Source organism: Muntiacus reevesi, chromosome 14 (genome assembly GCF_963930625.1).
Source record: "Muntiacus reevesi chromosome 14, mMunRee1.1, whole genome shotgun sequence".
Classification (NCBI taxonomy): domain Eukaryota; kingdom Metazoa; phylum Chordata; class Mammalia; order Artiodactyla; family Cervidae; genus Muntiacus; species Muntiacus reevesi.
This window is the reverse complement of record NC_089262.1, coordinates 3829009-3854313: the sequence shown is the minus strand read 5'-3', so window position 1 is coordinate 3854313 and position 25305 is coordinate 3829009. Positions and strand designations below refer to the sequence as shown.

The following is a 25305-nucleotide window of genomic DNA, read 5'->3' as shown; positions in this document are numbered from 1 at the left end:
ATTCATCCAAGAGAAGAATGCATATGTATTCACATCATCTCTTAAGTTTCCAAACTAAATAGCATTTGGTACTTAAAAGAGGTTTAAGCCTGTCTAAAATATCTTCCATCCATCTGTCACCCTTCCCTGCAAATTTGTACTGAGTGGGTCTTAAGTGCCAAGGGTGGGTTTATACACTGAGTAGTTTCTCTGTTATTTATTATTTTATACTCTACCATCAGAAAAGTTCCAGATCTTTACATTTCAACTTAATCAAATAGACTCATTCTTATAAGATTTCAGCATGAGGTCATTTGAAAAATTAAATTTATGAAAATTTCCTGAGATGCTTCAATTCATATGGAATATATAGAATCTAATTGTCACTCTGTATCTAAAGTTGAGATTCTTTATAGTAGAGGGTTTGGCCACATGAGTAGAATTTAACTTCTAAAAAGAAAACTATGTCAATTTTATCTTTATTAAAAAACAATTTCACATCATAGGGAATGATGTCACAATACTGACTTTGATGGATTTTTTTTTCAAAAGGTACTTTATTGTTTATGGTGAAGTAACTGGTACTAGGGTTACTTTTCTACATTTAAAAACTATAAAAGTGGCTAATTGTTTCAGACTCTTGCAACAAGCAATGCAGTACCTAGTTCTCAAGAGAAGGGGAATTTATCAGGTGAGTGCCACCTCTGCCCAGCTCCCTGCCTGGGTACATTTTGCTGACCATGGTATAGAAATGTGGATCCTATGCAGACAATAGCAGTCTCGCCGAAGTGAGAGTGCAGAGATCCAAGTTGGGGCTGCAGAAGTAGCTAGAATTTGTGGGACAATGACCAGAAAGGAAAAAGCTAAACTGCATAGGGAACCCTGAGGATTTCCTGCAGGTCCTCATCTGAGGGGTTAATGGCTGACAACACAGGATGAGGCTCCAAGCAGCCTGGCAGAGTGCAGCGTCTCTGAGCCAAAAGCTGATAAGTGTTGGAAGATTGGACATACACAGCTCTGGGAAGGAGCAGGGTTCTGGCCCACACAGTGTGGAGAACCACAGCGAGCATCTGGGCGTCCAGTGGAAAGCCCAAAGTCCATGTCTCATGAGTAAGAACCACAAGCTGTCTAATAGGTAGAGTACGTATTGTGCCTTAGAGCCAAGGAAAACCAGAATAGATGAGCCCTAAGGAAGAATAATGGTGGCTAAGACGGTAAGGAATCTGCCTGCAATACGGGAGACTCAGGTTCAGTTCCTGGGTCTGGAAGATCCCCTGGAGAAGGAAATTGCTACCTACTCCAGTATCCTTGCCTGGAGAATCCCATGAACAGAGGTGCCTGGTGGGCTACAGTCCATGGGGTCACAAAGAGTCAGGTACAACTGAGTGACTAAAAAAAAAAGGAATAATAAAACAAAGGCTCGGGGGATCAAAAGAATTCACCTACTATAACAATGTGATATAAATATACATAATATAAAATAACAATATATCATAATATATAATTGTAACACATGTAATATGTTATAATATATTCAAAAAATGGACATAAGTGAACAAATGGGATATTCTCTAGAGAAATACAGACTATGAAAAAGAACCAAATGGTGGTTCTAGTATGAAACTTAACCCAAATGCATAGCTTGATGAATTGTCTAAATAAATGATTAGAAACGTTAGAAGAAAGATACAAATGATGACAAACTTATATTAGAAACAGCTGAGTTCAGATGAAAATGGAACTATATCTTTAAAGGGTCTAAAGGGAAAAAAAGGAACAAAGAATGAACTGTTTAGAATTTTATATTCAGAAAAAACTGTTCTTCAAAACTGAGGGTAAATTAATGACATTTTTCAGATAAAGAAAACCCGAGATACTTTATGGCCACAAATTTGTGCTACAGAAATGCTAAAGGAAGTTCTTCAGGCCCTAAGGAAATGACACAATTTGAAACTGATCTATAAGAAAGCATGAATAATAAATGGCAATTGTGTGGGTTAACATAAAAAATGACTCTATTTGATTTAAAAATAATCCATTATTTTAAAACAAAGATTGTAACAGTGCCATGTGGCTCATAGCTTGCAAAAGAAATAAAATACATCATGACAATAGTACAAAGTGTGAAAGAAGGAGACATGGACTCATTTGTTGTAAAGATCCTGCATTTTGCATAAAGCGACACGATGCTAATTCTACATAGGTTGCAAATTAAAGATGCAGCTTTAGAGCAACCACTAAAAGTACACGTAAAAGATAGCTAAAAAGCAAATGGTTCAAAAAAATAGAATTTTTTAAAAGACATTTAATCCCAAAGAAAACAGAAACAAACAAGGAATGAGAACAGGAAACAAATAGCAAAATGGGATATTTAAATCCACTATGTCAGTAACTGTTCGTCGCTCAGTTGAGTCCGACTCTTTGTGACCCCACGACCCTCAGTCATGTCTGACTCTTTGTGACCCCAAAAGAAAACAGAAACGAAAAAGAAATGAGAACAGGACACAAATAGCAAAATGGGAGATTTAAATCCACTATGTCAATAATTGTTGTGCTTAGCCGCTCAGTCATGTCCCACTCATTGTGACTCCGTGGATTATAGCCCACCGGCTCCTCTGTCCATGGGGATTCTTCAGGCAAGAACACTGGAGTGGGCTGCCATGCCCTCTTCCAGGAGATCTTCCCAACCCAGGGATCAAACTCAGGTCTCCTGCATTGCAGGTGGATTCTTTACCATCTGAGCCACCAGGCAAGTCCCATGTCAATAATTACATTAAACATAAATGGATTAAACATTCCAGTGAAAGACTAGAAACTGTTCAACTGGATACAAAAGCAATATCAAACTAAAGGATACAACAGAGACATGTTACATCAAACCACAAAGAAACGGGCAGTAAAAGAATGGGGAAAATATCATGCAGAGTATTCTTAAATAAACTGATGTCGCTGCATTAGCAAAAGTAGAATTCAAGAAAAGTGACATTACCAAAAGTAAAATAAAGTTATTGCATATTAATGAAAGGATCAGGAAGACATAAATCCAAAACTTGTATACACCTAAAAACCTAGCTTCAAAATACACAAAGCAAAAACTGATAGAACTAATGGGAAAAACAGAAAAATATATAATCTTTGTTAAAGGTTTTAACACTCATCTCTGAAATCATTACATACCAAGTAACATATATTGCAGAGGCTACAGAAGCTATAAATAATATTGTCAAACAAACTAACACAATCTCTTACCAAGCAAGGACCAGGAAGGAACCTCAGTTTGATAAAAAGTTACTAGGTAAAAATTTAATTGTACACCTAAAACAAATGCATTTCCCTACATGTAAATATTTTCTCAGTAATAGAAAGATGTCTGGAGAAGGAAATGGCAACACATCCCAGTACTCTTGCCTGGGAAATCCCATGGATAGAGGAGCCTGGCGGGCTACAAAAGGGTCGGACATGACTTAATGACTAAACAACAACGACGATAGAAAGACATGCTGCACTGAACTTCTCCCCTGTATTTTCCACACAGCACTGGTTTACCACGATGATAGCCCATGGCCTCAGCAAATCGGTGTGGAAACCAGGAGTATGCCGTAGAACACTCCACCTTTGAAAGAAAATGTTAGATGTGGGCTTCTTTTCCTTAGCAAACAGAAGAGTAACACACAAATTCTCATGGATCTTACATATTCCTCCAACTGAAAAAGCAGCACTGGGAGTACCGTGCTGATGCTCTCTGATTTACTATTCTGGTTCCAAGCTGAGATTACCCAGCTGAGGAGATAAACATCCAGTTCTGGCGCACAGCTGTAACTGACTCTGCGGGGAGACCTACTTGAGTTTAGAAGAAAGAAGATGATCATGTTGGATTTAAATTGGGCACATTCCCAGCGTGTTCTGAAATGTTGGAGATTTCTGGAGGACTATATATTTTTGTCCACTTTTCTTTTGATTTTATTATAAACTAGGATAAAAGAAAACTCTTGTGACACCATGGACTGTAGCCTGTCTGGCTCCTCTGTCCATGGGATTTCCCAGGCAAGAATACTGGAGTGGGTTGCTATTTCCCTCTCCTGGGGATCTATCTGACCCAGGGATCAACCCCAGGTCTCCTGCATCGGCAGGTGGATTCTTTATGGACTGAGCCGCCAGGGAAGCCCTCAAAATAGCTACTTTCATTCAATTTATGGGTGGCTTTGCTAGCAGTTTAGTAGAGCGAGTTATGAAATCTCCATTTTCCCTTGTCTAGCAAGAGCACATGTCTCTGAGTTATATGGGGAATTTATGTGAGAAAACCACTCTGCTGTGTCCCCGGTGTCAGTGGACTACTATGAAAGGCTTCTCTAGAAATACTTCATTTGAGGAATTTAATAATCAGAAGTCATCAGATAGGCTACTGCCTTATGGTAAATTCTGTCTCTGTCTGAGGAAGGTTGCGGGGGGCGGGGTGCCGCGGGGGCAGTGAGCACAGTTCCTTAAACACCATTTGAAAAGAATGCAGTGCATTCATTTGCCAACTTGCACCAACCAAGAGTTCTCCCTGAACTCCCACATGATGAATCAGAAGGAATTGACCCCAGAGGACAAGTCAGTACTCGAGAGAAAACTGATACCTACCACAGCATCCACGGTCATCTTCGCCAGTAAAACATGTGTTTCCTGTTATACAGGGCCAGCCCTAACACACAGGATTTGACATTTGGTAGGTACCCAATAAACGCCGCATGCATCAATGTCAGCTTCACCGAATCAAACGGTTTTATGAAGCATTCCGCATGGAGCACTTGCCAACAATCGCTTGCCTTTTTGAAATCCAGCATGCAGAGCTTGGCTTTCTCTCCAAACTGCCACTTGCACTGCGTGTTCGCGTCATATAACTCTCCGGGCAGCCTCTCCGGGTACTTGTACTCCTTCACGGGCTTTGGCCGGTCAGCAAGGCAGGTAGCCTGGGCGGTGCTGAAACACAGAGGAGCTGCTGGTGAGGCCAGGGTAACCAAAGGGGTCCATGCAATCAGGCCTTTTATTCCCCCTCATGAAAACCTACAACATGCCTCGTGCAAAGAAGAGGAGACATGCTGTTTTTTTTTTCTTGAGGTCAAAATAAAACATTTATCATCGTATTTCAATACAGGGGCCACACTTTCTAAAGCTGTTCATAATCTAGGTCACCTTTTCCGGGGAGGCCATTTGCTCTTCATGGGACCTCTCACTTAGCATGGGGAAAGTGAGAAGAAATGGTACAACCAGATGTTCAAGGCGAGGAGCTCCTATAACAGACACCGTCTAAAGTACACTCCTTGCCAAGAACAATAAAAAGATGAAGTGAGCATTGTTAACAGCTGAAACGCGATCAACCAGTTTCAAAGGTTGTGATTTTTTTCTTCCTTCCTTTCCTGCACAATAGCTTCCAGCTTCCACATGGAACTTCTGCCATAATTTCCATCAGAAATGAAAAAGTTAATAGCAAACAAACAAAAATAAAACACCTCTGTAATCACAACAAATTCCACAGCAGTATGTCACCTTAGGCACCTCCCAACTTTCCTTTGTGGGGTTGTTCACCTTGAGGGGAATCTTTACCTCACCCTACTCACCCAAAAGTAACAATCTGTTCTCTGCTTCTGTTTGATTTTCTTTTCAACATCCCACAGTTCGTGAAATCATACAGTGTCTGTCTGTCTCCGAGTCATTTCACTCATTTCATAATGCCCTCAAAATTCATCTACACTGCCACACATGATAGAACTTCCTTCTTTTTTATGGCTGAATGATATTCCACCATGTGCATATGTACATACAGACACAGTGCATATATGAGCTTCCCGGGTGGCATCAGTGGTAAAGAATTCGCCTGTCAGAGCAGGAGACACAGGAGACTTGGGTTCGATCCCTGGGTTAGGAAGATTCCTGGAGGAGGAAATGATGACCCAGCCCAGTATTTTTGCCTGGAGAATCCCATGGACAGAGGAGCCTGGCAGGCTAAAGTCCATGAGGTCGCAGAGAGTCAGACACTACTTAGCGACTAAACACACACACACACACACACACACACACACACACCAGTGCATATATACATACAAATGTCACATATACATTATATGTATCAAATCCTCTTTACTCTTTCATCCACTGAAGGACACTCAGGCTGTTTCCATGACGTGGCCATTGTGATGTGCTCCAGATCATGACCTAGGGAGAAGTTACACTGGAGTGTGTGTGCTAAGTCGCTCCAGTCACGTCCAACTCTGTGACCCTATGGACTGTTGCCCCCCAGGCTGTAAAATGTTATTGAGCTTATAATTTTGTACACATATATTATATATGTGTTCAAGCACAGCAAAAAATAACATTAATGAAGAATATTAGGCCCAGCCAGAGGTTCTATAAGGAAATTTCAAAGTCCTTTTCCCCACTGTGACTCATGAACCATAACGGGTTAAAGACCTCCAGAGATTTTTTTTACCTTCACCACCTCTTCTTCCAAGAGAGGACACGGGCCCTCAGAAAGGGCTACCTACTTGCCACGCTCAAGGCCTCCCAGGCTTACACGGAAAAGTCCAGGTTGGCACATGAGCTGATTCCCTGGCTGATCTACGGTAAAGTGCTCGTCCTTCCATCTCACAAAAACTACACTTAGCCGTGACTCGAGGGTTTGTTTCTGTTAAGATCAATATTAAACAGCAGGGCAAGATGCAAACTATGTCTTATTTCTCTTATGCCCCCAAACAGACTCTTTCTGGCCAAATCAAATTTTCTCATCCACAGGGTGGTCTGGGGCATGGCAGGGCATCTGTGCCCCTTTAAACTCCTGCTTTCCCGCAATGACCTTTCTCATATATGGATGTAGATTATGTGATGAGAGGGCTTCCCTTGTGACTCAGACAGTAAAGAATCTGCCTGCAATGCAGGAGACCTGGGTCTCCGACCTGGGTCGGGAAGGTTCACTGGAGAAGGGAATGGCACCCCACTCCAGTATTCTTGCCTGGAGCATCCCATGGACAGAGGAGCCTGGAGAGCTACAGTCCCTGGGGTTGTAAAGAGTTGGATACAACTGAACAAATGTTTCAGTACAGTTTAGTTCTGTGATGAGAGGGGAGGCATGTTCTCTGATCAGCAGTTCATGATTCAAACTTTCAGAGTAAATTGAAGATGAGCCCATGTTGCCATTAAGTTTAAAATAATGAGCTAAAATTTCCCTAAGTCCTAGGCCTCCCAGATACAGACATGAGTAAATGTGATGAGGTCTATCTGTCTGCAGGAAGTGACATACGTCTTTACTGATGAGGCTGAGGAATTTACTATAAACACATATCTACTAAGTATAGAGAAAAGTCATGCTGACAACTTCAGACCAATTGAGTCCCCTTATTATATATAATTTTTCTGTATACCCAATGCTAAACTGCTAATAAAGGAAAGCAGATTCATCTTTGAAAAGTTGGTCACTTATCCTTACTCACTGTTGGGATCACATCCAAATTGCTGACTAACTGGTGGAGAATATAACAGTGTTTTGATTACTTGAAAGTTAGGGAGTCAGCAAACATGTAAAAGAAGATGGATTCAGGTTCATTAAGCCAGTGAAAAGTCAGGGTGAAACACTGTGGACACACTCAGTTCACAACCAGACATCTCAAGTACTAAGAATCTCAAGAGTGAATTTGACAATGAGAGACTTTCTTGGAAAACTTGATCTTTCAAGAAAACACATTTCTGAGCATGAAAAAAATCTCGCATTTTTCTTATTACATGGTCCAAAGAAATTAGTAAACTCTCTGAAAACCACTATTTATTACTGCATGGCTAGAGAAGAGTTTTACTAAGTGGCACAAAAATCAATAAGCATGCTTCAGCATGCATGTGACCATGCCAGTATCACTGAACAAAACGACTTTGGACTCCAGACCCTTACCAGTCATTCTCAGAGTCACATTTTGATTTGACGATTACACCCATGATTAGTGTCATGGAGAGAATTATTCTCTCAGCCTAAGACTGCTCTCTTTCCATGAGTTCTTCTATATTTCTTGGCAGTTTAAAACCCGGACTCTTTCATGAAGCTGATTTTCACTGCAAGCCCACACTTTGCATCCCTGATGCCTGGGCTTTTCAGGTTTTCAGAGCATATTTCAAAAAATTTATAAAGTTTGCATATCTTCATCAAGACCAGTATGATAAAAAAAGAAGTAAATTTTTAAGAATGTAAAATTTATACAAAAGATTTTAGATACAAAAACATTTAAAATTTTCCTTGGCAATACACTTCTTTGTTAGAGAAAGCAGAATCCTTCACACACACACACACACACCCCTAAAAATTTGAGCAGCTGCATGAAGCAGCTAAAAAGAATGCTTACAATCCCCAACTTGACTCCAAGAGAACACTGTAGAGGGGAAAGCGAAGGCTGAAAGGACCCATGGTGTCATGTCAGCTGAAGAAGAGGGTGAATGCTGCCTTTTTGGTAACAGGAATTTTAAAAAGAGATCCTAGAATATACATTCCTAGAATACAGGTTTGTATTACAGGATACAGATTTGCTATTGTTGTTGGTTAGTCACTTGGTCCTGTATGACTTTTAGAACCCCATGGCCTGCAGCCCGCCAGGCTCCTCTGTCCGTGGGATTCTCCAGGCGAGAATACTGGAGTGGGTTGCCATGCCTGCTTCCAGGAGATCTTACCCACCCAGGGATCGAACCCAGGTCTTCTGTGTTGTCAGGCAGGCTCTTTACCACTGAGCCACCAGGGAAGCCCAGGATACAGAGGCCATCCACCAAGTTCTCACCCTGCCAGGGTGGCAGAGGATATGGGAAGCAGCCACCATTCCTTCAGGCGGTAAAATGGACTGTCTTACTGCGGCCGATACGGCTGTGAGGAAGGACCACAGCTGCAGGCTGGCGGTCAGGATGCGACTCAGAAGGTGTGCTATGAGGTCTGGAGAAGCGATGGAAAAGGCAGAAGGAAAGGGAAGCTGGCCACTGGCTTGCTGTCGCAGGTGGCCGTGGGAAGTTGTCCATCAGATGATAAACAACACACGGGGATCACAACCAAAAGAAAAACACCTGTGACCCCTGCCCAAATGGTGGTCAGGAAACAAGACGAATTAATTTTGTGCAACAGAAAAAAAAAAAATCGAACCAGGATCTCCTGCATTGCAGGCAGATTCTTCACCAGCTGAGTTACCCGGGAGGCCCTTATAAATGTATGTAGCTATGTAAATCTACAATTATGTTTATATACACACATACACAGTTTTATATTTTTAAAGAATTCTGTGCTAGTAAAACTTTGCTTACCTTGAAATACTGGTAGTTTGCCCTATTTTCTTGTGTTGGTTTCTAGAAACATCTTAGCCCAATTTTAAGCTTCAACGTCACAGCTGAAGGCTGTCCTTTATAATCTATATGAGCTAAATTGCTTCAGTTGTGTCCCACTCTTTGTGACCCTATGAACTGCAGCCCGCCAGGCTCCTCTGTCCATGGGACTCTGCAGGCAAGAATACTGGAGTGGTCTGCCACTTCCTCTCCCAGGGGATCTTCCCCACCCAGGGACTGAGCCCGCATCTCTTCTGTCTCCCGCACTGGCAGGCGGGTTCCTTACCACGAGTGCCACCTGGGAAGCCCTAGGATCTATATATTTGTATGTTTCCCCTGGTCTTCTTTCATTTGTTTTCTCTCTCTGACTTTCAAGTCTACTAATTTTTTTCTTGTGATAATCTGCTACAAATTCTTAAGGTGGTTTCATGTGTTAAGTTTTCCCCAAGAATATATAATTGAAATAAGAGTGATGATTCTCACGCTCTCTTTGATGAAGCTCAGACATGTGAATGTGTTTAAAGAGACCGAAGCAGCCCACTTCACTCCTGTTTCCTGCCAGCAAGCGAGTATCTTGAAAATAAGGAAGCATGCTCTCTGCATATCCTTTATAACGGGGGTGCCCAACCCCCGGGGCGCAGAGCGCTCACGTTCCGCGGCCGCTTAGGAGGCTGGCCGCACAGCAGGTGGGGGGCGGCGGGTACACCTGAGTCTGGGGACCGCTCCGATGGGACTCGGCGGGCCCAGCCATGAAGGTCAGAGGCACCGGGAGACACACAGCCAGCCGAAGGGCTCGTACCTTAGAAACCTGTGCAGGTACTGGCGGCTGCAGGGGGACCAGGAGAAGACGCCGTTGCGTCCTGCCAACGTGGGGGACATTATGTTGCCTTCCGACTTCTTGCACACGTTCCCCTCTCCGTCGTGGACCATGCCGAAGCTGCGGGAGAGAAACGGGTCTTTCAGAGCAAAGAACAGGGTCAGCGATCGCACTCGCTCACACCAACACAGGCCAGCTCTGGGGGGACCCCTTCTCCTGTGTGCTAGGCAGGCCGGCAAGGGTCCTCACAAACAAACCAGGGAGAACACCCACGTGGTCATGGACGCTTCCGGGAGAAACTACCATCTGCGCAGCTGTTGAAAGTGCCTACCCTCAAAACATAGCCCACGGCCAGGTAACTGTGAAGGGCCGACATTTCAGTTATGAAAGAGCATTTCCAGTGGGGGGTGTGCATGTGGGCTCGGGCACTCAGTTGTGTCTGACTCTTTCAGACCCCATGGACGGTAATCCACCAGGCTCCTCTGTCCACGGGATTTCCCGGGCAAGAGTACTGGAGTGGGTTGCCATCCCCTTCTCTGGGGGATCTTTCCAACCCAGGGATTGAACCCAGGTCTCCTGCATTGCAGGCAGGTCTTTTGCAGATGTCCAAAACCCAAAATGCCAAGAGTGCATCCTTATTGTCACTTGAGAAAACTGCAGCCTTGAGCTTGTAAGAATCCCATTGATAGCTGCTACCTATGGCCATTAAAGAAGCTGCTGCTTCTTAACTTCCTAAAGCTAGTCCTGTAGGATTGCCTCAGGTTGCCATCTTCATCCACCTCTGAAGAGCACACCTTGCTGCACTGGGAAGGAAGCCTGGGGGACTTGGGAGCTCCATGACCTTGAAGACTTCCCATCGGGGTGGATACATTCTTCGAAAGTCAAGCCATTTTTGGCCTTTAGTTTCTGGTACCCACCCGATCAGGCTGCCCTGGTAGCTCAGCTGGTAAGGAATCTGCCTGCAGTGCAGAAGACCCCAGTTCTATTCCTGGGTTGGAAAGATGCCCTGGAGGAGGGTATGGCAACACACCCCGCGTTCTTGCCTGGAGAATCCCACGGACAGACGAGTGTGGCAGGCGACAGTCCATGGTACTGCAAAGAGTTGGATGCAACTGAGCAACTTAGCACCGCACCCACCCAATCACTGTCTGGAGTCCCAGAGGGCAGTTCTGAGTGAGTGGGGTACAGAAGGAAAGGGGAGGGGAGAGAGGGAGGACGCACAGAGGGATGGGTGGTTCCTGGACCCACGCAGGCTTTCCTCTGCCGAGCACCCATGGTGAATGGGGGGAGGAGCTAGGAGACAGCAACACATGGGAGGTGGGCTCCAAGGGGGGCCAGGGAATCTGCGCTTGTGGCAGAGGCTGAAGACTCAACTGTTTTCCTTAGAGCTGTTTAATAATATGAGGAAAAAGAACAGCTCCCATTTGTAAGCACATTTTTCAGGTAGGATATTAAGCACATTAAGTATTATTTTCTCACTACAGGTCTACAAGGTAGACATACTATTTGCAATGACAGCAAGACAGAAGACTGGAGACAGACTGGTCCAGGGTCAGAGCTGGGACTGGAAACCAATATTCTTGAAGTCAGAGCCTGGGCAGGACCTGTGCAAGAGCGTAACCTGAGCGTGGCTGAAGGGTGGGTCCAAGGAGACCTGCCGCACAAACACTGCAAAACGCCCGCTCAGCACCAAGGGGGACGTACGTGTAACCATCCTGGCCTCCTCCCATCCTCTGAAATTCTATTAAACGCACTCAGTCAAGGCAACGGTAACCATACGGCAGAGGGGATGTGCCCCAGAAACGGAGGATTCAGGCGTCATCCACGAGGAGGCTGCCTCGGGGAGGAAGTGATGAAGATTAAATAGTAAAGTACCCTCCCCTGGATGGCCCTTGACTCGAATATGAAGAAGACACATTAGGGTCCAGCAAGTGCCCTAGATGAAACTGCTACCAATTCTGCCTTCATTTCTAAGGAACTCAAAGCCACAGTATCCCACGTCTAGGGACACCTTGGTATTAAACATCTTCATCAGAGGCATTTTCAATGATTCTCAGGCTTGTCTGAGCATCAGAATATCTGAGAAATGTACCACACACTGGCTCCCCAGAGTCCACCTGGTAGAGTTTTGATTTAGTAACACTGGGGATTGTTGTTGAGTCACTCAGTCATGTCTGACTCTCTGTGACCCCATGGACTGCAGCACGCCAGGCTTCCCTGGAGTTTGCTCAAACTCTTGTCCATTGAGCCGATGATGCCATCCAACCATCCCATCCTCTGTCGTCCCCTTCTCCTCCTGCCCTCAGTCTTCCCCAGCATCAGGGTCTTTTCCAATGAGTTGACTCTTCGCATCAGGTGGCCAAAGTATTGGAGCTTCAGCATCAGACCTTCCAATGAATATTCAGGGCTGATCTCCTTGAGGATTGACTGGACCTCTTTGCTCTCCAAGGGACTCTCAGGAGCCTTCTCCAGCACGACAATTCGAAAGCATCAATTCTTTAACGGTCAGCCTTATTTATGGTCCAACTCTCACATCCATCCATAACTACTGGAAAACCAAAGCTTTGACTATATGGACCTCTGTCAGCAAAGTGATGTCTCTGCTTTTATAATATGCTGCCTAGGTTTGTCATAGGTTTATTCTTTACCATCTGAGCCACCAGGGAAGCCCAAGTCGGGGGTTAGGTTCTGGTGTTTGGGTGAATCCTGACAAAATGATTCTGATACACACCCCAACTCCAGCACAACTATGTTTCAGGTTGTTCTTCGAAGCAGTACAAAGCCAAAATTGCACTGAGGCGGCGTGGGGGGTCAGCCTGGTAGCCCAAAAGTAGCTCCCAATAATCACAGCTGATATTAACATTAGTAAAGTCATGGAAGAGTGAATAGGGCACATTTTGAAGATAAGGCTGGTATTTGGCAGCTAAGAAATAGAATTATTATTCAAGTTGTACATGCCAGATTTTTTTTTTTAGCTTCCATGACTCACAGTACTTTATTCCAAGTGGTTACTATGCTATATTTTAAAACAATACATATTTCCTCTTTCTTATGTACTAGCTTATAAGTTTCTAGAGAACAGAAGGTCTTCTTAACTGTGCTCAGAGACCCAGTGCTAGTGGACTTTCTAGCTCATAACAGGCGCTCCAATGATGTTTGTTGAATGAACAAGAAACAACCTTCCAGCTATAACACCAACTCAAATACCCAAATGTAAACATCATTTCAGATTAAACTGGGCTTGAGAATTATATTCAGCGTCACATGCTTTTAATGTCTTCTACAGAATTTTCTTGAGTTATCCAATTACATCAGCTAGTATTTCTTTATTACTAAGGATACACCCAGGCTTCCCAGGTGGCGCTAGTGGTAAAGATCCTGCCAATGCAGACTTAAGAGACACAGGTTCGATCCCTGGGACAGGAAGATCCCCTGGAGGAGGGCATGGCAACCCACTCCAGTATTCTTGCCGGGAGAATCCCATGGACCGAAGCCTGGTGAGCTATGGTCCATTGGGTCACAAAGGGTCGGACATGACTGAAGTGACTTTGGCATGCGTGCACGAAATGATATACCCAGGATGAACAGTCAAGCATTTTTAGAGGCTGCATCAATATTTCAGGCCAATCAGACAGGGGAAAACCCTTCAAAAGTAACGATGGGGCAAAGTCATCTGGAAAGTAAACCACACGCTGGCTGTGATGATGGCACCATAGGTAGGACTTGTCCAGACTCTGATGCAGGCTTTTCAAGAAGCGAACCCATCCTCCCTGAGAGACAGGAAGCCGGCATGGGGACATCAGTCAGGTGGGACTCTGGAAGCCAGGGCAGGTCAGGTAACCTGGAAGAACATGAGCTGTGGCAGTGGGGGAACCTCTGGGCAGGGTCTTGGCCCTGTCATTCACAAGTGGTTTGATGTGGAGCTAATTTTTCAAGTCCCTGAGTCTCAGTTTTCTCACCTATAAAATGGTAAAATAAAACTTCCCTCTTAAACTGTTCAGCATATCTGGCACCATGCATGTCAAAAAAGGAAAATTCAAAACATCTCTTTCCCTGATTCACATGTGGTCTTGATCAAATCTCTCGACATCCAGATGCCAGATATCACTTGCATACATAACTTTGGGGTGTGTGTGTATGTGAGAGGGTGCTAATGAGGAGGCAGTTCAGCCAAAGGTCAATGGGTTTCAAATACTTTTGGTCACAGAAACAAAAAATCTTAAGAGGAATGACAATATATGAAATTGATAAGAAATGTTCCAACCTGCTGAGGCTCCTGGGGGACAGTCTGACAATCACCACACCAGGTGATCTTTAAGCAGCCATTGCTTTGATACTCTTTAGACCCTTGAGATCACCCAGTGCCTCCCTGACCCAGCTAGGGGCTCAGGCTGATGGCAGAGAACAGCCACAGATCAGTGAGGTGCACACGTCACCATCCAATGCTTGGAAGGGCATCTAATATCACCAGCTAGGGGTGGCTGAGCCGAATGGTATCCGTGCACCAATTCTGTTTCTTTCCAAAAGACTTCCCTGGTCTTCCTTGCATGTCTTGCCATGCCTGCAGCCCTCACTGCTTGACCTCTCACAGGCCATGTCTATCTTATCTTGCTTTAGGCTTTTGGAGGGGATGGATCACTAGTCGGTTTGTAGAATCCTACACAATGGTCTGCTGGCAGAATGCAAATTGTGTCTGGTGAATGGATCAGAGCATGCATGTGTGTGCACAGTCACGTCTGACTCTCTGTGACTCCACGGACTGTAGCCCATCAGGCTCCTCTGTTCAAGGGATTCTCCAGGCAAGAGTACTGGAGTGGGTTGCCATGCCCTCCTCCAGGGGATCTTCCCAACCAAGGATTGAACCTACATCTCCTGTGTTGGCAGGCAGGTTCTTTACCAACAGGGAAGTCCCCATATGGGTCAGTAAATAGTGGAAAAAACAGGGGGGCAGGATAATGGCTTACGCATACTCTTGAGCTCAGTATGTTTAATATTGCCTTGATGGTCTGAAATGATCATGAAAACTATGGATTTAAGCGGACTTCATATACAAGCAATGCTCAGCTCAAATAACAACTCAAATTGCACCAGGTGAGCTCTCCCAGGCTCTAGGGGTTTTGTATACAGAAACCTACGGGCGAAGAGACCAGGCTATTCACCCTGGTCACTGTCAGGCTGCCAGAGAACCAAAGGGTATCTGGGATCTGAGTTCCAGGGCCCTGCGCATCGAATGGCATGACTTCTTTTGACAAATGAAAATTTTTCAAATGGATTCATGCCCAGATGACACATTCTCCAAAATGTGTAGTTGAGCCCTCGTGCGTCTGCGCCAATTCTTCAACAGCTGCATGGAGCAAACCTCCCACGCTGTGTGTGACGAGTGACTCAGCACAACCAGGAAGCCCACCCTGCACCAGACCTGGCTCAGCTGCATGCTCGAAAGGGGCAGGCACGTCCTCATTTCCAGCTCCAGTCTCCCTTCTCCCCTTCCCAACACAGATCCAAACAGAAGTTCCTGGCAATTCCCATTTCTAGGTCAGATTCCCCAGTAGAAATCACAAGATGCCTTGAGATTAAAAAAGAACTGAACTTGGCAGAAAAAACGGGCTGGACATGAACTGAGTCTTTTTTTGGAGTAAAAGGTTAAGAATCTATGGTTGAAAGGCTCTATGCTGTGTATAATGTAAATGTATTACAATTACATTATCCACTGTAATAATAAACCTGAATGATGAGGTCCTCTGAATATAAACCAAACTTCACCTGTGAAACAGGACTTGAAAGCATCCTGTTTCACAGGTGAAGTTTGGCATCACAGACTCAAGGGATATGAGTTTGGGTAAACTCCGGGAGTTTGTGATAGACAGGGAGGCCTGGCATGCTGCAGTCCATAGGATCACAAAGAGTCAGACACGACTGAGCGACTGCACTGAACTGAAATGTAACTGCTGCAGAAATGTAAAATTACTTCTTAGCTCTTTAGGCACAGAACTCAGAAACTGACTCTGCTTGGAGTTTCCTGTCAAGGATAAGGTGAAAGCATGCGGTTGGATCCCTGAATTAAACCTGTGACTACTTCTTCAAGTAGTAGCAGCTATTAAACGAATAAACTGAATAACTGGGTTTGTTTTTTCTCCTGAAAGGCATGACGCTGGCTTTCTGAGTCTTCCCTGCCACGACCCCCTCATTGGATGCAGCTGCCACAGTGAATGATGCGTCAGTAATATGCCTCCTTACGTATGGACATGGAGGGGGAATGAGGGGTGAGATAACTGGGAAATTGAGATCGACAGATACACACTACTGATCACTGTTGTGTTCAGTTTCTAAATGGTGTCTGAATCTTTGTGACCCCACGGACTGTAACCCACCAGGCTCCTCTGTCCGTGGGATTCTCCAGGCAAGAATCCTGGAGTGGGTTGCCATTTCCTATTCCAAGGGAACATCCCAACCCAGAGATTAAACCCATGTCTCCTTCATTGCAGGCAGATTCTTGTGAGCCATCAGGTCACTGACACAGATGCAAATTTCCATTCATTACATGCACGACCCTATTCCGAATAACCAGAGACAGGGCTACCATTGCAGGCTGTTTGCTATGGCAGCTGGCACATGCCTTTCCTGTGCACACCTCCCACTGTACTTCCAATTTCCTCAATATGATCAGAAGCTGTTTCACTGGTTACATGAAACACTCAGAGCTCCCAGCCCCTCCGCCTCTTGCACAGTGGTCTCAAGCAGCAGGTGCTGGAGAAGGAGCTGCTCATTTTCCGGGGTCAGTTCTATTAGGAGTGGGATCTCTGCACCACATCTCTAAGAGTTCCTTTCCTTCCTCCCATCTATATCTCCATTTGCAAACAAAAACACTTTTCTCTTGTTTGGAAGAAATTCTTTTTTCACCTACACTGAGGCCTAGTGACAAAAGGAATAATAGCTGGCTTCTAAGAAAAAGGGGCTTCCCAGGTGGAAGGTGAAAAAACCCCACTGACCCATGCAGGAGACACGGGTTTGATGCCTGGGTCAGAAAGATCCCCTGGAGAAGGGCATGGCAACCCACTCCAGTATTCTTGCCTAGAGAATCTTATGGACAGAGGAGCCTGGTGGGTTACAGCCCATGAGGTCACAGTCAGACATGACTGAAGTGACTTAGCACAGATGTACCCACTCTAGGAAAAAAAATAAAAGCAAACACTGTTGCTTGTTGATGTGGAAGACAGGGAGTCTTGACTTGGATGCACAGAGTTGAATTTAGTTAAATTCACCAGCTGCGGCTGCCAGGACTGCCAGGGCCTGGATCTCAACAGCTTATCTAATGCTGGTTTGTACAGCCCTCGACGACTCAAATATTTCTTACCTTGATTGTTTAATTAAATTCAGGTATGGTTCAGAGGACAGCAAGGGCCCCGTGTCATAAAAATAATGAGAGTTTTTGAAGTTTAACTCCAGAAGCCCATTTACAATTATGATTTAATTGAAAGCTTTGTAAAGTGTAGCTGCAATTTTCTAGGCACTGAAAAAGTCAATCATTACCTGTAATGATGAAGGGATCAGTAATAAGATATAAAGCTTCACTTTGAGGTCATCAGTTCACACATAGCCTAAGTCTGCAGGGTCTCTGTGAGATCCTATTAAAAGCAGGCACACATGTGTCCACACACACACACTCATACACACACACACACACAGGTGCTTTGAACAGGTTAGGATGACACGAGTGGCCTCAGTCCAATTTCTAACTGGATGGAGAAGTCAGCTTTACAAAAACCAAATGACAAACAAAGTCTTTTGCAAATTTTGTGATTAGCAAAATCAATGAGGATGAAAAGTAAAGCTAGAAAAAATTGTAACTCCTGGCTGTGCATTTTCTAGAAGCTTCAAGTACAATTTCAATCCAGAAGAAAACCATTTGTGCTATTATTGCTGATGCTCATATAAACAAGGCAATTGCAGAAAGTCAGTAAGTGAGCCCCATTGAGTTAAAAAAAGTTTTAAGTAGATGGTGCCCCAAAGTGAGGCAACCTATAGATTCTAAGCGTAAGAAAGCTTGTTTAAGAATAACAGCTATTAGAAACAATCAACAGAAGTGTTTCATTTTTACAGGAATAAAGGTAAGCTTCTCACTTTAAAAGATATCGCTAATGACAAGCCACCCATCACTGAGAATTGCTTGTCCATTCATCTGTCAAGGCCCTGGGCTCCCCACTCACCCTGTGGCTGCTTCAATTCACAACCAAAAATAGTGGGCACGTGGGGATGTGGGAAGTCAACCAGCTCCCACCAGACTGCATCTCTTGTCCTGTCTGCGTTCCCCAAACCCTGCACACCAGCCACGACCCATCTCTACAGATGATCATTGTGACATCAGAACACAAACTGTTACGTGGGGTCCTCCTGCAGGAGCTAAGCAGGGAATGCAACCAGCCCACAGGACCAAGTTCAAAACAGAGGACGAAGAAGCAGGGACAGACAGACGGGCCTGCAGTCTGGCCGTACGCACATGTGTGAGCAGGCACGGATGAAGAGAGGGAGCAAGGGGCAAGCGCGTGGATCACCACCGCTTGAGACCATGCACAGTGAGGCACTCAAACGGAATAGACGCACCTACGTGAGCGTCTCCTACGGTCCACGGCATTCCTGCTGGAATCTCCCTTACGGACGTGACCTACCCATCACCATCTCGAGACAAACATCCGGTCCAGAGAGGACCCCAGGCTCCGCCCCCCCCCCCCCGCCCCCAGGGAGATGCACTCACTTGTGTCCAGACTCGTGGGCGATGGTGAAGGCCAGTCCGAGACCCGTGTCCTCGTTAATCGTGCAGCTGCGGTACTTACTGCACATGCCACTGATGGGCGCGAATCCTACGGGACAAACATGAAAAGAGCATACAGGCGCAGCGCTGCAGGAAAGTAAAGACGGGGCAGAGCACACGCGTGTGTTTACCTCTGTCCTTCAGAGGCGCTGGGCTCTCGTCTTTGTCGGGTGAAATGTGAAACAGGAAACCCTGTAAAGGCCCTGAATAACGTGGGAAAGGGGTGTTGGTTCTCTCTTTGTGGAAACAGCCCACAGTGCTACGTCATGTTCAAGTTACAGGGGGCAAGGGGGCAACATCAAAGAGGGAGTCCCCTGCTGAAGGAGGAGAGTTTCAGCTTTCTTCCTACAAACATCTATGTCCTCAGAGGCCCGAGACAAAGTGCTCTGGAGAGTGGGTGTCGGTGGTCCTCAAGGGCACACCAGGGTGGAGGACCTGCCAGGATGGGGGCGGGGTTCACAGGACTCAGCATCTGTCCTGCTCATGGGTGTAATTTAATGTGGATAAAGAGCACAGTGTGGAATCAGCAGCGGGAATAAGCACATGGGGAAATGCCCGGGGGAAGCCAGGCACGAGATTCCAGGGCCTTCTCCGCAGTGGCCTCTCACAAAAGGACTTACTTCCCCCGACAAGAGGAATGAGGCCGACCAGGGGTGCTCAGCGGAGACCCAGGTCCAGGTGTTGGTTGGGGACTGGCCACAGAGCACCTCTGCCTGCTGTGGGCCCCGGTTCCAGGCCCCCAGCAGGAAAGCAGGCGTCCAGGTCAGCCTCACTGAGTGTACAGTGTAGGCCCAGTGGGCCAGGCTCTCCAGGTGGGGGCCGGGAACCCTGCTGGGTCCCCAGGCGACGCAGGGATGCAGGCGGCCGCGGGCCCACTTTGCGTGCAGGCCTTTCTGGGAACAAGGAGTCAGGACTGACCTCTATCAAACCCAGCCTCCTTTGAATGTTTTTGTAATAAAGAGACTTGTTCCCCAAGACTTTGGAAAGAAACAAAGAAGAAAAGAAACAAAAAAGAAAAAAACAAAAAACAAATGTCCAGGAGCACCTCTGTCAGTAGCACCATTTGCAAGAAAACCCCCTCTTGGACGTTACCCCCACTGTAACCTTTAACTTGAACATTACTTAGAACTGTGGACTGTTTTCCACGAAGAGAGAACAAACACCCTGCTCCCACATTATTTAGGGCCCTTTGTATGATTGTCCAAGGGTTTCCTGTTTCATATTTCACTGTTTGGAAAAGGATAAAAAAACTTGTATTATAAAGTACCACCAAGATACACTAAGCCCTTTAAACATGCTAAAAATGGCTAAGATGGAGATATTTATAGAGAAACAGAAAAATGAAGACCACAATATTATTGCAGTTTCTCTATAAATATTCATAAACATTTTTCTTTCCTATAATGAGAGACCCACTTGGACCTCTTGATCCCATTCTCACAATTAGAGGAAGAAATGGAAGAAGCTGTTTCTCAAATTAGAAGAGACAGGACTTCTTGAATCGGTGAGCCCTTTCCTTGGGAGAGAAGTGATTTCGGTGACGACAAGCGTGCTTCTGCAGCCGCAGCGCTTACGCAGGGAGCGCATCTGTTTGCTACGACGGCGCTCAGCAGCAGCTGCCACCTACGGGTCCAGGAGGGAGGTGAGAACCCTCCGTGCCCCGGGCTGCTGATGGTGCATGGCACACGCGAGTCTGTCAAAGCCCCAGCCGAGGGTCTTACCCAAGGTGTCACAGGGCTCATTCTTCCAGGAGCATATGTCCAGGCCGGTGAGTAAGATGGCGTGGTCATGGCGAGCCCCATCTTTCCCCATCAGTCCAGACTGCCACTGGCAGAAGCTGCTCAAGCTGTGGTCCGCATGATGGCTTATCACCAGCCCTGGCTACGTGGGAGGGCGCCCGAGAGCCCGGGATAACAGGAAGAAAGCATGTCAAGCAATTGCATTGGCACTGTCATCACCGCAAACTAGCATTGATTGGATTTCAATAACGTGGGTGAATCTGAATGGCAGACAAACTAATTTATCCATTTCACGTGTTAAAATGCAAAGGAGGGTGTTGTCTATAAAACCTGTAGAGTCAGTGTAGACACTCATGTTCCTTTCTCGAGTTCTGTACAGAGCAGCGTGGATGCATTCGATCACTGAACACATTTCGAGGACCCAAGAGACATTACTCCTGTGTGTGTAACTCTTCTAAGAGTCATTACAGTGTTAAACTAGGTCACTTTTCCACAGAGGCACCATGTTGTAAGAAGAGGCTGCTCAACTGACAAAGCTTTTTATTTCTAGAAAGAAATTTCTTTAATCTCTAGAAAGCTTTATTTGTTTATTTCTAGAAAACAGCCTGGAATTAGGAGGAAACTATACAGATGACGTTCAGCCTCCTCCATGTATTGCTGTTGCTGTTCAGTAGCTAAGTCATGTTTGACTCTTTTGTGACCTGAAGGACTATATCCCACCAGGCTCCTCTGTCCAGGGGGCTTCCCAGGCAAGAATCCTGGAGTAAGTTGCCATTTCCTCCTCCAGGGGATCTTCCCAACCTAGGGATCAAACTCGCATCTCCTGCATTGGCAGGCAGATTCTTTTCCACTGAGCCACCATGGTATATGTACCAGTTCTAACAGATCTAATCGATCAGCAGTGAAAGATCAGAATGAAGGTCACCTAAACTCTTGGAAAATGAAGAATTGGGGGGCTGGTAAGAATATCTCTCAAAGCTGGCAGATTATTTAAATCTATAGGTATGATATGTTTTCCTATGGATGGTCAGAGAAAACCAGTTTAAACAACTCCATTTCAGGACAACAACTTGTTTAAAGCTTTCCTGACCCGAGTGTTGGGCTGGAACTGTGTCTCAGTCACTAACACATTTTCCCCTTCGGTGTTTGTTGTGTTTTCCCAGAGGGCCAAATGCACCCAAGCTTAATGCTGCACACCAACCCTGGGACATGCCTTGCATTCTTCAGCCGGTGGTTTCCAGGAAAACTGCATTAATTAAAGTTAACACAGGTGTATGATCAAACGATAACCTCGCTTATTCTTTGCTGCTTGGATGAATTCCAAGGTGAAACGTTTTAATGCAGAGAATAATTAACCTGTCACCTGGGAATCCCTCGTCCAGAAGCCCCCTCTGCAGACACACAGGAGAGGCAGTGGCGTTGTACCTTGCTGACTATTCAGTCCAGAAACACGCCTGCCCCTGCACACCCCGCCTGCACGGAAAGAGGGCCGCAGCCCAGAGCCTGCAAAGCTGAAGGCATCTGAGATCTTATCAAGGGTCTCAGAGTTCATCTAACAATTTTGTTTCATAAACAAGACAACCATGGCTAACAGGAGACTCTGCTGAAACACCAGAACTGGAGACTGGGTGCCTGACTAGGATCCGGGGTTCACTCCCTGACGTCCAGTCAACGACCAGTTCGGGGCAAAATAGAACCGAGAGCCCTTTATGGCTTAGACACTCCCCCTCGCTTCTGCCACAAGATGCCCACCTGAGCCCTTATTGTGAACGGACGTGCACCTCTGTGTATCCACCCAGGGGTTCTGAAATGAAGGTGTCAGAGAATCTTTTACCCACTGCTCCCAAGATCCAGCATAATTTGGAGGTTTGGGCGCAATGAGAGAAATGTGCCTGCCATCCTAGACTCTGTAAGAATGAAATCCTGAGACTGAAGGCAGTGAAGGTGGGCGTCAGCGGCCGGGGGGGAACAGAGTAAAGCACGCAGGGCCGCCGGCTCGGCTGAGCCTCTGGCTACGGGGTGGTGTTCGTCTCCTAACAAAAGACCCCACCTCCATCCTCAGGGCTCACAGTGGCTGAGGACCAGGCCTGCACTTCGTATTCCTAGTGTATTTCCCACCCAGGTATTTACAGTAGTTCTTCTTGGGACTTCCACGGTGGTCCAGTGGCTAAAACTTCATGCTCTCAATGCAAGGGACCTAGGTTCAGTCTCTGGTCAGGGATCTAAATCCCTCACGCCACCACTAAAGAACCCCGAACGCTGCAATGAAGATCAAAGACTAAGCATCTCAACTAAGACCAGTGTGGCCAAATAAATAAATATACATCTATATATTTTAAAGTTACTTTCCCTTTCCATTTTCTTATTTAGCCAAGCAAAAGAGTATGTCTTACTACTCCGCACAAAAATCACAAACAAAAGTCAAATAAGCATTATGGGAACTGACAAGAAACTCACTGTTTTAGACACACAATATCAGAACATTTCTGTCCTCAAAGGGAAAGAGAAGGAAAGAATCCAAAGAGAATTATATTTAGGAAAACAAATAGCTATCTTGCAGTTATTTTTCCGAGGGGGGGAAAGCTGCTGGTACCAAAGATAGGATACCTGTTCCTCTTCCAGAAGAATCAGAGCGACAATGGCAATATTGATGTTCCCTCCTATTGTTCCGTCTTTGAATAAAGCAGACACCTGGGAAAGACAGGCAATTCATGTCAGTCCCTATAGGGTCACCCTTTCCCCCAGCCCTTAGCCTGGAGTTCACAGTTGAAAGCCAATTCCGTGTTCTCCACTGATAGAGCAACGTTCGGTTTCTCACACTGCTAGACACGCAGGGATGTGAAGTGCAAGTGGGAAAGTGCAAGTGTTAGTCACTCAGTCGTGTCTGAGTCTTTGTGACCCCATGGACTGTAGTCCACCAGGCTCCTCTGTCCATGGGACTCTCCAGGCAAGAGTACTAGAGTGGGTAGCCTTTCCCTTCTCCAGGGGATCTTCCCAAACCAGGGATTGAACCCAGGTCTCCTGCATGGCAGGCGGATTCTTTACCATCTGAGCCAACAGGGAACCCAAGACACACAGGTATGGGAACATCTAATCTCACCAACTGTTGGGTCCTTCCTGTTGGCGCCTGGAAGTAAAACAATGAAGTCTGGGGAGGCAGGTCCCACGTGTATCAAACACCAGTGAAGGCTCACAAGGCCCCGGTTGGTAAGTGTCCTCGTTAGAATACAGGGAAGTTTCTTTTTAACTTACAGTGATGATCCACAGGGGAGCACTCCCCAAGCTGTCCTAGCGAGAGATTCCAGAAGCATAAGAGAAGTTCTTGGGAAAAGACCAAGAGGATACAAGAAAGAGAAAGAAATCAATGTAGAAAGAAGGTCATCAAGGGGAGATGCAGACATTAGAGATGAAGGTCACAGGCGTAGAAACGAGTGATCAGAGTGGCATTTGAGGTGATGAGTGAGGACAAGTCAACGGTCCCGGGAAGCTCCAGGGAGTTGATTTGGCACCAAGATGTGGAAATGCAGGAAAAGCTCAACAGAACAGAGGCGATGTTTGGAAATGTCAGAGACCTGCAGTGGCGGGTGCCTCCGGGTCACCACCTCCCTCAGTCCCCCGGGAGATAGGAAACCACGCGGGTCTGGCCGCCAAAAACGAGGACAGTGAGAGCAGCCATGACGAATCACGGCAAACTGAATCATATTTAGGGGTACTCTGTCTATTGGGATGTGAAACATATGCTTCAAATACTGTCATCACAACTATTTAAAAAATGCACTTTGATGGCCCCAAATTTTGTCTTGTTACGCAGATTCCACTTAGGTGGTATGGGGCTTAGACACCACTCACCACACTTTAGTAAAGACTAGAGCTTCCAAGCAGAGATGAAGCCAGACACATTTTTATCTGCAGTGACATTAAAAAAAATTTCTTTTATTGGTGTATAGTTGCTTTACAGTGTTGTGTGAGCTGCTGCTGTGCAGTGAAGGGAGCCAGTTACATGTAATACATGTATTATATGTATTATATGTATGCATTGTTTGTTATTGCTGTCGGGTCACAGAGTCGTGTCTGACTGTCATCCCATGGACTGCCAGGCTCCTCCGTCTGTGGGATTTCCCAGGCAAGAATACTGGAGTGGGTTTCCATTTCTTTCTGCAAGGGATCTTCCCGACCCAGGGACTGAACCTGTATCTTCTGAACTGACAGGTGGACTCCTTACTACTGAGCCACCAGGGAAACCCCATGTGCACATATATCCCCTTGTTTTTGGATTTCCTTCCAATTTAGGTCACCTCTGCAGTGACATTCTAATTGGTGTACTGCTTCTTGTTCTTGTAGATAGAATAATGTATATTTTATATTCATATTCCTAAAAAGATGAGCATTTCTATGTGCTGTGCTAAGTCACTCAGTCGTGTCCAACCCTTTATGAACCCCTGGACTGTAGTCCGTCAAGCTCCTCTGTCCATGGGGACTCTCCAGGCAAGAATACTGAAGTGGGTTGCCATGCCCTCCTCCAGGGGATCTTCCCAACTCAAGGATCAAACCCGGGTCTCCCGAATTATGGGAGGATTCTTTACCATCTGAGCCACCAAGGAAGATGGGCATTTCTATACGGCCATCTAATATCACACATATAT

General features: G+C 45.7%; 1 protein-coding gene across 1 annotated transcript in view; it reads right to left on the bottom strand.

Annotated features, from left to right (window-relative positions):
- Window positions 1-25305, bottom strand: part of ADAMTS16 (ADAM metallopeptidase with thrombospondin type 1 motif 16) — a 175929-nt gene that overhangs the window by 91924 nt on the left and 58700 nt on the right. The window contains exons 6-10 of the mRNA XM_065905294.1: window positions 23270-23353; window positions 20645-20804; window positions 18867-18972; window positions 10097-10234; window positions 4788-4941 (exon numbers count right to left, since the gene is read on the bottom strand). Coding sequence (XP_065761366.1) covers window positions 4788-4941; window positions 10097-10234; window positions 18867-18972; window positions 20645-20804; window positions 23270-23353 — 642 coding nt within the window. The remainder of the gene's footprint in view (window positions 1-4787; window positions 4942-10096; window positions 10235-18866; window positions 18973-20644; window positions 20805-23269; window positions 23354-25305) is intronic.